This window comes from Salmo salar, chromosome 12 (genome assembly GCF_965601325.2).
Source record: "Salmo salar chromosome 12, fSalSal1, whole genome shotgun sequence".
Lineage (NCBI taxonomy): Eukaryota > Metazoa > Chordata > Actinopteri > Salmoniformes > Salmonidae > Salmo > Salmo salar.
Window position 1 is genome coordinate 31130864 of NC_138302.1, and position 16074 is coordinate 31146937.

The 16074-nt window shown below is 41.4% G+C and overlaps 1 protein-coding gene and 1 long non-coding RNA gene across 5 annotated transcripts in view; both read right to left on the bottom strand.

The window, feature by feature from the left end:
• Positions 1-1623: 1623 nt before the first annotated feature.
• Positions 1624-7747, bottom strand: LOC145859315 (uncharacterized). Of its 2 annotated transcripts, none has more exons than XR_014379516.1 (4): positions 7585-7747; positions 6724-7086; positions 4535-4618; positions 1624-2541 (listed from the first exon to the last, which is right to left on the bottom strand). It is a non-coding gene; the product is annotated as an uncharacterized LOC145859315 (long non-coding RNA). The 2 variants fall into 2 exon arrangements; XR_014379517.1 differs by lacking the exon at positions 7585-7747 and adding an exon at positions 7501-7584.
• A 718-nt stretch (positions 7748-8465) lies between these two features.
• LOC106564646 (rab11 family-interacting protein 4A) overlaps positions 8466-16074 on the bottom strand; it is a 51672-nt gene continuing 44063 nt past the window's right edge. For 2 of the 3 annotated variants that reach the window (XM_014130820.3, XM_014130819.3), the window contains exons 10-14: positions 15090-15227; positions 14634-14792; positions 13372-13458; positions 12699-12842; positions 8466-12384 (exon numbers count right to left, since the gene is read on the bottom strand). In XM_014130820.3, coding sequence (XP_013986295.1) covers positions 12265-12384; positions 12699-12842; positions 13372-13458; positions 14634-14792; positions 15090-15227 — 648 coding nt within the window. In that variant the 3' untranslated portion in view covers positions 8466-12264. The remainder of the gene's footprint in view (positions 12385-12698; positions 12843-13371; positions 13459-14633; positions 14793-15089; positions 15228-16074) is intronic. The other variant, XM_014130822.3, reaches the window with a different exon arrangement.

Sequence of the window (16074 nt, forward strand, 5' to 3'; positions counted from 1 at the left end):
ACACTTTATATAGCAGTTGATGATATGGCCTATGTTGAGTATCCTCATTCACAATCATGACAAGAGGGATGTTGTTCTCTTGAATGAAGACAATCACCAGTGAGAACTGGCCTTCAGTGCAGCATCACACTGACTGTCTGACACTGCCCTTGGAGCAACATTTAAATTCTCACAGAGGATTATAGAAGCACATCAAAACGCAAGTGGTCTGCTTTGATGGCGATTGATCCAATCTTAAATAATTTTCTCTTTAAAAGACAGAGGAGCCTTGTTTTAAAATGAATCTACAGGCACGGAGCAGAGAATTCCAAGGCATTTTGATCATCTCGATCTAACACCTAATAGGACAAAGCACACCACTTAATCATGTTAGATTACATGAATCAGATTAGTTACAATAAATCATTTCATTCTTAGCTCATCAAAACAACTGTCTTTGTGAATGATACTAGGGAAAGTCATGTTAAATGGCAAGTGAATGTGTGGGCCTTGTACTTCTACTTCCTTCCTTGTTTCCTTGAGGTAAAGACAGATTTATTAGAAATTGGATAGGTCTGGACCCGGTTTCCCTGATCACAATGGAATTTAGGCTTCGAAGTGTTTTAACGATGCTTCTTTCCTACAACGGCTGAAGATGTAACATGCATTTCACAAAACAACACACAGAGAGAGCGGTCTCTAAGTGCATCGTTGGCGCATGTATTGTTCCTGATCGGATCGAAAGAAAGGAAGCCCTACTCTCGGCTCAGCTTTCTCCATTAAAATCTACCTTAACTATAATGTTTTTTCACAATATTGACAATGGCTCCTAGAGAGATATTACCAAGTACAGCTGCAATATTGAGGCGGCTTAAATAGGCAAAAAAAAAATGAAATCACAGATTTGTCACATCATCGCGCATGTCAGTCTAATTAGCATAATAAAAACATCCCCAGTTTAAACTAGGGATATGTGCATTGGATGCGTCTCAATCCACCACATCCGCCGATGTCGCACTTCCGCATCTGCGGTGAAAGGTGGCAGAGCTAGAGCCGTGTGTCAGGCCATGGAGACATCCCGAAAATCCCGTCTGAACGGTTTGGCCTACAAACTATTATGACCCCTCTGTGGAAAGATGAGTCTCATGAACACGATGGGTGGTCTTCGTTTTGCTCGACGACCCCCACAAGCGTATTGGGACTCGTCTGAAGTCGGTAGAACCGATCAGCTAACTTAGGCCTGTAGCGTCCGAACAGTTTGGGCTACACATTAACGATACATTTAACTGTTTTATGAGTGATCTGAGGCAGGCTTTTAGATTACGAGCGTTTTCAAGTGCAACGTTAATACCAAGAGTTCTGGTGAACAGCTCAGAGATTTAACAATGCTCCTACGAAGGTTTTAACGATGAACTTAAGGCTAAAATGGTTGAGGGAAACCGGGCCCAGAGCAAGGTTAGCTCCCTCTTGTTTTCACAAATTCAGATCTGTAATTACTTTCAAGAAAGGTAGGAAGGAAGGATGCATTTTTTGAGTATTTGAACGGAGCCTGTGAACTGAATGAACTCACTATATAAACCCAGAGCTGCATGGAAAGAATTCAGTGCAACTGAGGTGAATGTAATATTTAACCAACACTGCCACCAGGTGGGCATCTAATGCTACCATTTTCTCTTCTGAACTACTTCTACAACAAAAACTGTGGGAATGAAGCGTCAGTGTAGAGGGTTGTTGTTAAAATGCATGGTTTATTCGTGTTAAAGAGATCCTGGAATTTAAAAGCTGAATTTCATTCTCACTGGGTGCACACTGTTTGAAGCAACGTTGTTTCCACACCATTACAATGAAATTACATTGAACCAATGTCGAATTGACATCTGTGCCCAGTGGGTTGTGTATTACAGAGTGCTGGAGTCATGGAGACCTGACCTCTTGCTCTCCATGGGCTCAGAATCAGTCCAATCCATTTGAGAATAAATCCAAACATATCAGTGTAATAAACCTGGTAACATCTTATTCTTGCACTGGGCCCTCTATTTTAACACATTTGATTTTAAAGGGAGAGTGACAGTTGAACACATGGGCCTATATCAGTTATTTGCTTTTAAAACAAAAGTATTTCAAAAAAATAAGATAGTTTTTATGATTTCTCTTTTAGTTAAGAGTTAGACTACAAATCTATTGAAATTCACAAAAATCATGAAGTGTTATTAACACGTGACCCAACTGTCAACAAGGCTACAAATACATCATCCTAATTCATTAATAAACCAACCAAGGGACAAGCAGAACTTAAAACACCTGAGAAAACAACTAAAATCATTCCTAAGAGCTCACAATTAAAGAGTAAACTAATAAAAAGTGTATCGGAACACACCGGACCTCAAACCTCTGCGTCGACAAACTGCTCCTTCACGATGCAGATGATGTGGCAGACCCATTTGATGGGGGCTTGGTGGTGCGTGGCAGGGCTGTAGTCGGTTGCTGTCTGGGGGTGGGGAGGGCAGGGGGGCTGGTTCAGGGTCAACCCCTGTAGGGCCACTCTATCCACATCCTCTGGGCCTGAAGAGAGGAACAGAAGGTTCATGGCAATTCTGGCTCGTGTTCAGTTGGGCAAACTGTAGCAAAATGTATTGAAACGGACAACAGACATCTGTGTTCTCATTGGAGGTATTCCCTCCCAGTTTCATTCAGCTCCAAACTTTTTCTCCCTACTGAACACAGTCCTGGGTCATGTTCTAGAGGAGCAACGCTCTGAATGTTGCGGATAAATGTTTTGTAATAGAGCGGACATTATTCCATATTCAGCATGGCAGAGAAGTACAGTTGAAGTCGGAAGTTTATATACACCTTAGCCAAATACATTTAAACTCAGTTTTTCACAATTCCTGAAATGTAATCCTAGTAAAAATTCCCTGTCTTAGGTCAGTTGGGATCACCACTTTATTTTAAGAATGTGAAATGTCAGAATAATAGGAGAGAGAATTATTTATTTCAGCTTTTATTTATTTCAACACATTCCCAGTGGGTCAGAAGTTTACATGCACTCAATTAGTATTTGGTAGCATTGCCTTTAAATTGTTTAACTTGGGTCAAAAGTTTTGGGGAGCCTTCCACAATAAGTTGGGTGAATTTTAGCCCATTCCTCCTGACAGAGATGGTGTAACTGAGTCAGGTTTGTAGGCCTCCTTGCTCGCACATGCTTTTTCAGTTCTGCCCACACATTTTCTATAGGTTTGAGGTCAGGGCTTTGTGATGGCCACTCCAATACCTTGACTTTGTTGTCCTTAGGCCATTTTGCCACAACTTTGGAAGTATTAGGGTCATTGTCCATTTGGAAGACGCATTTGCAACCAAGCTTTAACTTCCTGACTGATGTCATGAGATGTTGCTTCAATATCTCCACATAACTTTCCTACCTTATGATGCCATCTATTTTGTGAAGTGCACCAGTCCCTCCTGTAGCAAAGCACCCCTACAGCATGATGCTGCCACCCCCATGCTTCACGGTTGGGATGGTGTTCTTTGGCTTGCAAGCATCCCCCTTTTTCCTCCAAACATAAATGGTCATTATGGCAAAACAGTTCTATTTTTGTTTCATCAGGCCAGAGGACATTTCTCCAAAAAGTACGATCTTTGTCCCCATATGCAGTTGCAAACAATAGTTTGGCTTTTTTTTTAATGGCGGTTTTGGAGCAGTGGCTTCTTCCTTGCTGAGAGACCTTTCAGGTTATGTCGATATAGGACTCGTTTTACTGTGGATATAGATACTTTTGTACCGGTTTCCTCCAGCATCTTCACAAGGTCATTTGCTGTTGGTCTGGGATTGATTTGCACTTTTCGCACCAAAGTACGTTCATCTCTAGGAGACAGAACGAGTCTCCTTCCTGAGCGGTAGGACGGCTGCGTGGTCCCATGGTGTTTATATTTGCGTACAATTGTTTGTACAGATGAACGTGGTACCTTCAGGCATTTGGAAATTGCTCCCAAGGATGAACCAGACTTGTGGAGGTCTACACATTTTTTTCCCCTGAGGTCTTGGCTGATTTCTTTTGATTTTCCCATGATGTCAAGCAAAGACGCACTGAGTTAGAAGGTAGGCCTTGAAATACATCCACAGGTACACCTCCAATTGACTCAAATTATGTCAATTAGTCTATCAGAAGCTTCTAAAGCCATTACATTATTTTCTGGAATTTTCCAAGCTGTTTAAAGACACAGTCAACTTAGTGTATGTAAACTTCTGACCCACTGGAATTGTGAAACACTGAATTATAAGTGAAATAATCTGTCTGTAAACAATTGTTGGAAAACTTACTTGTCATGCACAAAGTAGATGTCCTAACCAACATACCAAAACTATAGTTTGTTCACAAGAAATTTGTGGAGTGGTTGAAAAACGAGTTTTAATGACTCCAACGTAAGTGTATGTAAACGTCCGACTTCAACTGTATGTCTGTTCTATAATATTTATATCTAATGTTTTATGAGCAGCGCATTGAAAATCTTCAGTAGGGCACCATATACAAAATGGAAAGTCAAAAAATGTTCTTACTGAACAAGTCCTCTAGCACCTCTGTTTCAGCAAAATGTCTTCTCCAATTTGGTATCACTGAACACCACCCTCCATGAAAAAGTCCTTAGTTAGAGAAAATGTATAGAAAATGTATAGAAACAAATAAAATTGCACTGTTAGTGCTGCCAAAACTTTGTGTCAACATTTCTATACAAACCAAGAGAACAAGACAAGACTTGATATTAGGTCTGAAATAAATAAATGGTTTCTTCCTTGCACTACCGATTGTCTAGTAATATGGATACATTGTTATTGACCTGGGAGTAATGGCAGTAAGTTACATACAGTATAGAGTCCAATATTTGAATCTAACTTGTCCTAGACCAGTGGTCACCAACCTTTTCAGAGCGAGATCACTTGGAGTCAAAATGCAGGCAGAGATCTACCGCTCAGATAATTTTTTAAACGCGACTTAAAAAACATAAACCTATGCTACATTAACCTATGACGTTTGTGCAGTAGGCTATAGCCTGATACATTATCACAGCATATTGGCCATGCTTGAATTGCCCTGCAAATGGCATTACAATTGTCTGAGAAGAACAACATTGTATTACATTTCAAAACGTGAGGTTTATGATCACACTGGTAATATTAGATCATTTGTTGTATTACTTGTTATGCACAGCTGAGTGAGCATAAATTGAAATAATTTGCCTTTTTTTTATTTTACTGGACCGATGGTGCCTGCATATTAGTCTTCCAGCCGATGGCGAAACTCGAGTCTCACTTCATTATTTCTGCCTCATCCACCAATTCATGTTAGAGAACGTTAAAATATTACTCGATATTAAAAAGACAAGCCACTAATAATAACAATGCTTATTGATACACTTTGTAGCACGAGGAAAGAGCTGCAGCAACATCACAGCTACGTCTAGTACCGGGCAGAGGTATGTGACAGAAAGCACATCACTCTAGCTGAGCTAGAGATTACATTTTCATTTGCACTTTTAAATACAATACAGGTAATGTTTTAATCACACACACACACACACACACGTTTGCTATTGCACTTTTGAATACAACAAATTCTGTTTTGTATGTTACATTTGTTTGTCCAAAACAAATTACCTATGTAAATAGGTTTGCTGTTGCACTTTTGAATACAAATATTAAAAGTTGTTTTTATTGTAATGTCTTGCCCTCTGTCTAGTGATGTGTTCTACATCAAGGTAACAACTGATGACAATTTAGATTGATAGGACAGTTATATGCAGTAAAAAAATCTGGTGGGCCTACATTTTGTCTGGTTCTCCTTTCTTTTTGAAGTTAGGCACACCAGTGCTACAAATAAAAGACGCGACCTCTGCTTTTGGATATTTACAAGGCAACACTGCATTTTAAATCCTCCTCCACATTTACTGGATTGGTTGTGCTGAAGAGAACCTCCCCAGACAGAAGTCTTTTTTTTCCTCATCAGAAGCAGAAAGAAAGAAAGGATGCTCAGGCTTCTCTGTGGACTCATGGAAGCAGCACGGTGATCAGAGTTATCTGATTGGCCAGCTGTAGGCCTATATGTGCACTTGATTGGGCTCACTGGGTAGGCGGAGTTTGTACCTTCAGACACATGAAATGGTTCAAAATGAGAACATGTCGACTTCCCGGCGCACAGGTCACCTGAATCAAGAGCAACTACCACAAACAGCGTGAAACAAATAAATAAATATAAACAGAAACGCACGGCGACCGATTAGGAATTCCTTGGCGATCGACCAGTAGATTGGGATCGACCGGTTTGGCCATCGAAAGAATGCATATGCAAAAATGACCTCCTCCCTACTGTAAAATAACAGTGGTGGATCTTTGATGTTATGGGAGATGGAAGTCCAGCACAGGCAAAGGATATCAAATATCTGGAAAGATTCTGTATAGAGGAATGGTCTAAGTTCCCTCCCAATGTGTTCTCCAATCTCATAAAACATTTTAGAAAAATGCTCAGTTTCCTCATCCTCAAAGGGGGAGGGTGATGGAGTATTGAAAACAGCAGCTCCAATAATTTTGACCCCCATCTTTTTTTCTCCCTTCTCTGAGCAATTGTATTAGTATAAAATAATAATTTTAATACAATATAGCTCAGTACTTGTATTTTAAACTGTATTTTCTGCTCATTTTTAATCAAGAGATCCAATAATTCCAGACCCCACTGTATCTCTCCCCCTCCTTACCATATGGAGCAAATCCATATGTCTCAACGATTCCCATCTCCTCCTCCCAGTTTTCTTCCTCATACGGTGGCAGAGGTGGGGCTGGCGGCAACGGCTGTGTTTCTTTTTTTGACTTCCTCCTCCATTTCCACCTATACCTGGAAGAATAGGCCTGCCTGTACCTACGGTCTGGAGCAGGGTCCAGTATACCATTGCCTGAATACATCACCTTCCTCTCTGGAACAGGGTCTGTGGCGCCAGTGCATGAATATATCGTCTCTCTCTCTGGAATGGTTTTGGCACTAATGCACAAGCCCGGGGGGTTACTCACTGTCTGGGGCATGGTCCACTGTTACAGGTCTCCCTCAAGACTTTACTGCAGTCCTACAGAGAAAAGCATGAACACAGAAATGTTGTCATATCAGCTAATAAGCAGTGCTTGACATGGGCAGGAGATCGCCAGAGCCGAGTACCTGCACCTCAAATTTTATACGTTTGAGCTCCTCTTATAGAATATCTGTTCAAAAGTATTGTAGAGCTCCTGCACCAAAATATAAACAGTACCGGCACCTATTTCGGTCCAAGTCAAGCACGGCTAATAACGTCTGACACTTTTGAAAAATAAATGTTTGTTCACGGCATCATTCTACAAAATCCCTGCCGTTAGATAAAGCTTGCGCTATCGATATCACCTTGCTGCCATACATTTTGTCGAGGCAAGTCCTCCGTCACAAATAATTAAACTAACAACATGGAATACAGCAATAGGCTAGCTACGTTTAACAAAACATTTTTTACGTTGCTAAATGAACAGTCTTCCGGTTGCGAATAGATTGACTGTTCGATAGTTAGCTAACGTCGATTGCTGGCAAGTAAACTCACTTTATTCCAGCATCAATTAGCATATAATATTTTCCCTTTCATGTAAACTCATCAGCCCAATTTAACTACATAAACTTGGGTTTCAGAATGGGCAATTATAAAAAGAAAATCAAGGTAAGGTAAATTGCTAGCTAATTAACCAATTAGTACCTCCCGTGGGCTTCGAATGCAGTGTATGACGTCAAGCGCACGGTGGAGTCGCCTCTGTTTTGACGTCCACGTGGGTTACGGCTTGGTTTATTATTTTGTACTGATTCGGGTTTTGTTTTCAATCCAACCCTATGTATTCTTTGTAGGACAATTTATTGAATCGTGAACATAATACACGTTTTAGTTCCCCATTCCACCAACATAATATTGAATCAATTGACAGTATGAATCAGGGGTTTAATGTATGTGTTGAAGTACACTGAACTATTTCATTTCCATCTCTTTGAGAATTCTCTGGGTCCCACAAGTAATTTCTCAGGACTGTGAGATTTAGGTCAGCATAGATAGAGGCTCCACATCAGGCACACTGCAGCTAGAGATTTATGTCCATACAGGAACTCCCACATTAGGGTAGCCTAGTGGTTTGACCGTTAGACCATTCAAATTCCTGAGCAGACAAAGTACAAATCTGTCGTTCTGCCCCTGAACAGGCAATTAACCCACTGTTCCTAGGCTTTCATTGAAAATAAGAATTTGTTCTTAACTGACTTGCCTAGTTAAATAAAGGTAAAATAAAAACATTGTAGCAAACCTGTTTTACTGCATCTGGAGTGTTTGAATTAATGGCAACATTATTATTCCTAAAACAGGACAGACTATTCCTTTGATCATACTGTAAGAAGTTTACATTTTCATTTATGAAATTAGCATTCATCAGGTTGTAATCATGCTAGGGCAAATCTCTTTATTTACAGTTTAAAGTTGTTTGTACATCACAATTGCAGATAAGACCTCATATCATAAGTAGTAGCCTAATTACAGCCACACACAGTACAGTGCTTCAATGTATGCGTAACAATGGTATGTGGTAGAGAAATTGGACGACAGAAACAAGGTAACAGAAAATAACAAGATATCACAATCTCAAGCCATTCTTATTGCCACAATGCCACCCCCTGTGCACTTTAAAATCCAACCTCTCAATATCTTGAAGAATAGGAGACTACATCTTTCATTGTGTTAGGAAGTATTTAGGAGCTAACAAATGGGAAACGTTTGAGTTTATTTAAAACATTGCAAGTGAAACTTTGTGACAGTGCTCAACAGGTGATTGGCTGTTGCACTGTCTGAAATGGGATGCCAGTGATCAACATATCCTCAAACGATAGGAGGGCTTCTACATGAGGACGAAGTCAACGCTCAATTTGAAGACATTTCTCAATTTATCTCAATTTCATTTAAAATTGTGTTTAGTGAATCTTTCAAGGTTGTAGAAGTAAACCTTGTAGTGCCAGGTTGGTATGGTATAGAGAAAAGTAATATTGCTCACCAGTTTATTTAGTGTATAGGAAGACAGGGGGAAACCATATTAACATACTTTGAAAGGACACAGAAACCAAAGCAACCTGAAAAGCAATGGACACTGCATTCATAGATCGTTTTTTTCTGTTTCTGTGTTAACCTAAATATTCCCCCAATGCTCATCTGTTTTTAAATAAAAAACCTTGTGCTGTGCCTCCCAAGTGGTGTAGCGGTCTAAGGCACTGCATCGCATCGCAGTGCTTGAGGCATCACTACAGACCCGGGTTCCATCCCAGGCTGTGTCGCAGCCGGACGTGAACGGGTGACCCATGAGGTGGCACACAATTGGCCGAGGTTCGTCTGGGTTAGGGGAGGGTATGGCCAGCCGGGTTGTCCTTGTCACATCGCGCTCCAGCTACTCCTGTGGCGGGCCGGGGGCATACACACTGACTTTGGTCGCCAGTTGTACAGTGTTTCCTACAACACATTGGTGCGGCTGGCTTCCGGGTTAAGCAAGCAGTGTGTCAAGAAGCAGTGCGGCTTGGCAGGGTCATGTTTCGGAGCCAGTCGGCTCTCGATCTTTGCCTCTCCCGAGTCCGTACGGGAGTTACAGCAATGAGACAAGACTGTAACTACCAATTGGGGAGAAAAAGGGGTAAAAAAAATACAAAATAAGTTTTATAAACTAGAGTTGATTACCTGGCCATTTCCTGATAGAACTGTATAAAATAGTATTTTTGTGGTCTCATCTGTAAAAGTGTGGTGAGTGGCACAATACAAATCCTGTACAACATTTACAAGTCATGAACATCGTTCAGACACAGATTTTAAAGCAACAGTAAAAATATTAATTATTACGTTGTCTAAACAACACAGCTATATTAAGAAAAATAATAATAGATAACTGTGTTTTAAAGGCACGAATACCAGAAAATGTGAGAACATGCAAAAAGAAGAAAAGACTACATATTTTTGTGCAAGGAAGCAAAATGTACGTTTAGAGCAATTTAATTTACAGCAGGTTATCCCCTTTGCCTATCAATGTCCTCTCGAATACAGTAGTACAGCAAAGGCCTACTGTATGACATTTGAAAACTGTCTCAACAAAATGTTGATTTGTACACAAAAACCCATTAGGTTTTAACAGAGACAATGTTAGCTATGTGAGACATTCATGATATTTACAGTATACTAGCCAAAGGGCAAACACTACCCATATACTCTGTATAGACTCCAGTATGATTGCTATTCCAGTCTTATTAGTACCAAACTCTAGTCTACAGTAAGGGAACTTCTGATGAATATACTGCAGTATACTACAGTATCTTATATAGAGATGATAGGGATGATTCAATGAGGCACACTGACATGGCTTAACACCCAGAGGAAATTCATAAAACACATTGAGATGTGGAATAACATAGAGATAAATACTGTATCTATCTCTATGCAGAATGCATTAAGCATTCTGTACATTCACATCCATTGGGTTACATTCGTGTGCTTGTACATTGTTATGCTGTTGACTTGACAGCCCTGTGTGCTGGCAGGGTTTGTCTCTAGTTCAGTATGGATATAGGGAGAGTGGAGTGGCAGTGTCCGACACAGAAATATAAAGCATATAGGCTAAATGAATAATACCCACATAAAAAACACTACAGTAAATACTACAAACCGCAAAAACAATACATTATTACTATAGTAACTACAGTTTTCTATTATTACAGTATTTATACTTTAGTTAACTGTAAATACTACAGTATAATACAGTATACTACAGTAAATACTACAATAAATGCTACAGTATTCGCTGCAGTGTTTTTGCGGACTCCGTAAGTCAGCAAAGAAGGCAGCAAAAACACTACAGTGAATACTATAGTATTTATTCCATAGCATACTATAGTTTTCTTTGTGTGGGTAGCTATAGCAGCTTAATGCAATGGGACATCCTTCATAGCAGATATCCCAGGTCTAACCAACTTATTTAGACAGACTTACTACAGAATGTCTGAGTAGAAAATAATTAATGGGAACCCATGATTAAGAGGAATTGACATCCTGAAATTCTCAACCAGTCAATTAACAACTCACTGTGTGAGTTAAGAATTTACTATATGGATTTATCATACAGTATTACTCTACACAGATCATACTGTACCGTCATCTCAGAGTTCCCTAGGAAGGCATTATTCTCTTGTCTTCCTCTGTACTGTACTGACCGATACACTTCACCTGTTCCTTCTTTGACTTCACTAAGCCATTCCATCCTCCTGAAAGCATTCCATCACACCAAGTTCTGCTGCCTCTCATTATCACTTCACATGACTGATATCTCCTTCAGTCAACGCCAATATCTTTTCACATGGAGATGCTTGTACAATATTTTCTCGCTCCTTCTCTCCCTCTTTTCATCTCTTTCTGTCACTCTTCTTACTCACAGAAACACGTGCTGCTTTACTTTCTTCATCAACGTGCCTCTACCCACATACCGGTCTTCAGCGATCAAACACAGATCAACTTTAAGGAAACAGTGGGGACAGGGTTGTCTGGAAGCTAAAGATCTCTGTGTGGCTATCTGCCAGTCTCTCTCTGTTCCTTTATTCCCCAATGACTACAACACACGCTGTTGCAGATGAATAGGTTTTTGATCACATTGTTTCTACATACACCACTAGAGGACGTATATCCAGTGTTCAACAACCAGTAATGCCCTACATATTCAAAGCACCTGCCCAGTATAATTCTTTTTCCCAGTAATAATTCATCTCGATTGTGTTTTAGACTAAAGATGAGGCTGTGAGGAAACAATTGAGAACATAGAAGAAAGTGCATGAAGGAGTATGAGGGAGATACCAACATCTGTTGATGAGTCACAGAATAGAACAGAAGTAAGTACCAAAACTCCCTTTAGTAGTCAACACAGAAAATCCACTAAAGCTCCAGTCGCTGAGAGAAAACAGGGTCGTATTCATTAGGCCACACCGTAACAAAACGTTTCGCAACAGAACACAAAAACAAGTGTTTCTAATTGGACAAGTCCCAGTAGTACATCCCAGTTTGTCTGTTTTGTGCCTAATGAATACACCCAAGTTCACAGTTCCACTCCTGAGGCAGCAGGGGGCAATGATGTCTAGCTGTCCCAGGCCCCAGAGTGGCTAGTCTTCCTTTCCCTTTCCAATTCCCCATTCCTGGTGGGGGTTCTAGTAGTGGGTTTCTAGTAGGGGGGTTCTAGTTGGTCTTGATCTCCAAGATGGAGGGGTTGTGGTCCAGGATAGACAAAATGATCTTGTCCATGTACTGCCGCAGGCGGAAGTTGATCTCCTCCTGCTCCTTGAGGGCCTCCATCAACTGTGGAGAAATATCAAATCAATGTGATGTTACCATCAGATATGGTGGTGCCATTATCTGGTTATACCAGCTAACCCTGATGTCATGCAGAATGAAACTCTTCAGGTCTTAGGTAAGGTTACTCATCAGACGAGCGTGGTCACCATACCATCAGAACGGTTACACCAGCAATTCATTATTTTATGACAGTAATGTAACCTACTGCACGCCTAAGAACCTGATTACATACATGCCTACTGTCTAAATGCCATGTGTACTATGACCTTAATCAATAAGGTTTCTCAAATGATTAGCATTATGAATGAAAAACTCACGTCGTCACGTGAGGCGTTGTCTATCTCGGCAGCCAGCGACTGGGCCTTGGTCTGGGTGGCGAACAGGTTCTTAGCCTCATACAGACTCAGACTGAGGATCTGACCATTCAGGTCGTCGTTCTGTTCTCTCAGTTTCAGGTTCTCCTGTTGGGTGGAGGGGGGAGTGAAGGAGAGAGGGAGGGACATAGAGGGGAGGGTGGGAGTTTGGGAGAGAGAAGAGGGAGGGGAAATTAGAGAGAGAGGAGGGAAGGAGAGAAAGAGAGAGAGAGATAGAGATGAGTATCATAGCTTGATTTGACAGACTGAAGCGATGGGTTTAGAAGGAGTCCACAGCTTGATGAGATTAATCTCAATTCTCCAAGCGCCCCACTTCATCCACACTGTGTCAGTAGGCAAGGCCTGTTAGATTAGACTACTGAAGCCTCACACAAATACACCCACGACAAACCATCTCTCGATTTCAACAGCAGCCGACACAGAACACCACATCAACAGTAACACCTACAGGACAGGACACGGGTTATTATGTTTATCACGGTGTTATGGCACAAACTGCGCCCTGTGTCGACAGGGGGTGAAGCTCTATAGGCGCTGTATGGTGATGATATTAGCTGTGGTTATTGGGAGGGGTCAAAGGTTAAAGCTCACAAGAAACAACAGTGGGTTTGTTTACCGTCTGACCGTGACGGAGGCGTGCCCCAGCGGATACTACGAGGTGGCGGAGGTCAGAGGTCAGAGGAAAATCCTGCGAGACAAACCGCTGGACACACAGAGGAGGAGCAAAGAGGAGCACAGGGAGACATGAGAGGGAAGAGACTCATTCATCCCTGTTTGGAATACTATCACATCAGCTAGTTGATCTGCATTCTCTTTTGAACCCTTTCTCAAATATGAAACAGTGCCATTATAAAATAACAGATTTGAAAAAGTAACCTATGAGTGTTTTAAATAAGGAGTTTCAGATAAGCACCATTTGATCTAAAAGTGTTGAGAAAAGAGAAAAAGGGTATCACATATCTGCCTGACACCAATTAGAGATGTTTCTCTTCCAGCCTTGTAGTTTAAACTTTGAATCAAAGCCTGTGACTGCAGAAAATGGTGTACTTGTCTGTGTAGTCTGGGTAACAGACTTTTTAGCTAACATTCCACTCCTGTCATTTGCCAAATGCAACAGCTGAGCAGAGACGGCAACTAGGCAAGTGTGAGAGAGAGAAAAAAGAGAGAAAGAGATAGAGAGCAAGACAGATCCAGATGAAAGCTGCAGGTAAGGCGAGGCACTGTTATTACTCTCCTTGCGTTAATGTCAGTTTGACAGAGTGTACTGACCGAAGGCAAGAAAGAAGCCTACAGTAGAATATCAAATCTTTACACATTAAGATACCGCATGTCTCAGCGTGAGAGCCTCTGCCTTGTCTGAGAGGACATCTTAGAAACACTTTCATCTTGATCTCTTATCTCATGTTTATACTAGGTCCGATGCTCGTAACAAGGATGGGGAACATTAACAATATAATTTCACTGCCCTTGACAGACAGATATCACTGGTATTCACTACCTAGAAATGGCACACTATCTAAGAAGTCGAAAAGGACAAACTTACAGTAGATAAGACGCACTGTAGATAGATATGACTAGTGTATGCCACTCTCTACGTTGAGAGTGTACTACCAGCATTAGACTATCACACAAAACACTGTTAACTCGCACACCAGCATATAGTGGTGGCATATACAAACACATACAGTATACTTAGAGGTGGAATTGAGGGGGAACGTGTGTAAAAAAAACTACAAAAAAACATTTTGTGTAAAAGATTGTTTTTGAGCCCCACCTGTTTGAGTCTCTTGCCCAATTAAATCCTAGCAAATACCCCAAAAGAGGAAGTAACAATGCATTCATATAGAGTTAGCATTAGCCACTAGCTCTCAAGCCCACCTGTTTGAGTCTCTTGACCTCGTGCTCCAGCTCCATCTCTCTGGTCTTGGCGTTGAACTCCGTCAGCCCAGAGGAGGAGCTGCGGCCGCGGCCAGGCTTCTCTGTCTCCAGCTTGAACAGCTGCAGGTGCTCCAGCTCCCGACGAAGGTCCTCAATCAACTGCAGGAGAGGGACACAACCAGGGACGATATGTGGTAGCTGTCGTGAAGACTGTGTAGTTATAAAGAGTACCTGGGATAGCCACGTAGACCAGTCTGGTGCAGTGGGCAGGCTGGTTTATGTGAAAACGTATTCTGTACAAACATTCAGCTACTAGAGATTTCAGAAGAGTGGGAGAGGCATCATAAGCTTTCGTTTCACACTACATGTAAAAGTGTGCATAAGTGTGTGTATACATGCGTGTGTGTGTGTGTGCGGGCGCGTATGTCCCTGTGTGTGTGTTATCCCTCCTCTCACCTCCTGCATAGCCTCCCTCTCCTTCTGGAACTCGTGTCTGTTTTGCCTCAGCTTGTCCATCATCTTCCTGTAGAGGTCCATCTCATCCTTCAGTCTCAGACTGGTGTCCTCCAGCTTGTATGTCATACTCTGCTTCTCCTGACAACACACACATATAGACACATTGAAATACATGTGATGATACACACAGAATAAAGCATGGATCGTTTTCAAGCGTATGCCTGATTCACATTACAGGCCAAAGCCAAGGCAATCTGTTCTGGGCTGGACTGGTTACACATCCACTATAGTTGCTGGAACCGTGCTGGGAAGGACAATGTGAATAGAAAAGCCACAAGCCAGCACAGTGCAGTTTGGGGCGGCCCTATTATCCAAGTACAACAACTTAGGGAGAGGCAAAATAATACAACAAGCTGGAGAGAGTGGAGTCACTCAATCTCAAAACTGACCCCGATTACCCAATAACCTCTGCTCTTCCCCCAACCTCCAGAGTAGCTCATCAAAATAAAAGTCACGTGTGTTCACACAATAAAGGTCCCACAGTATGAATAAGGCATTAGGTTGTTAGGATGTATGCGGTAAGCAAGAACACAGTCAGTCTAATAATGCACAGTGAATAGTCCTGTAAGAAGAAGCATTAGGCCACATACATTAAAATTAACTATCATTTTAATGAATTTACAGTACTATAAATAGTGCAAATAATGCAAAAACAGCTATTCATAAAAATATTCTTTACAGCTGGCAATGAAATGTTGCCTGGCTCCCCAAACTCCTTGCTCCCTCCAAATGCTACGCCCACTGACATTATGACTGGAACGAACTGCAAAAATCACTGAAGCTGGAGACTCATATCTCCCTCACTAGCACCAGCTGTCAGAGCAGCTCATAGATCACTGCACCTGTACATAGCCCATCTGTAAATATCCCATCCAATTACCTCATCCCCATACTGTATTTATTTATTTATCTTGCTCCTTTGCAC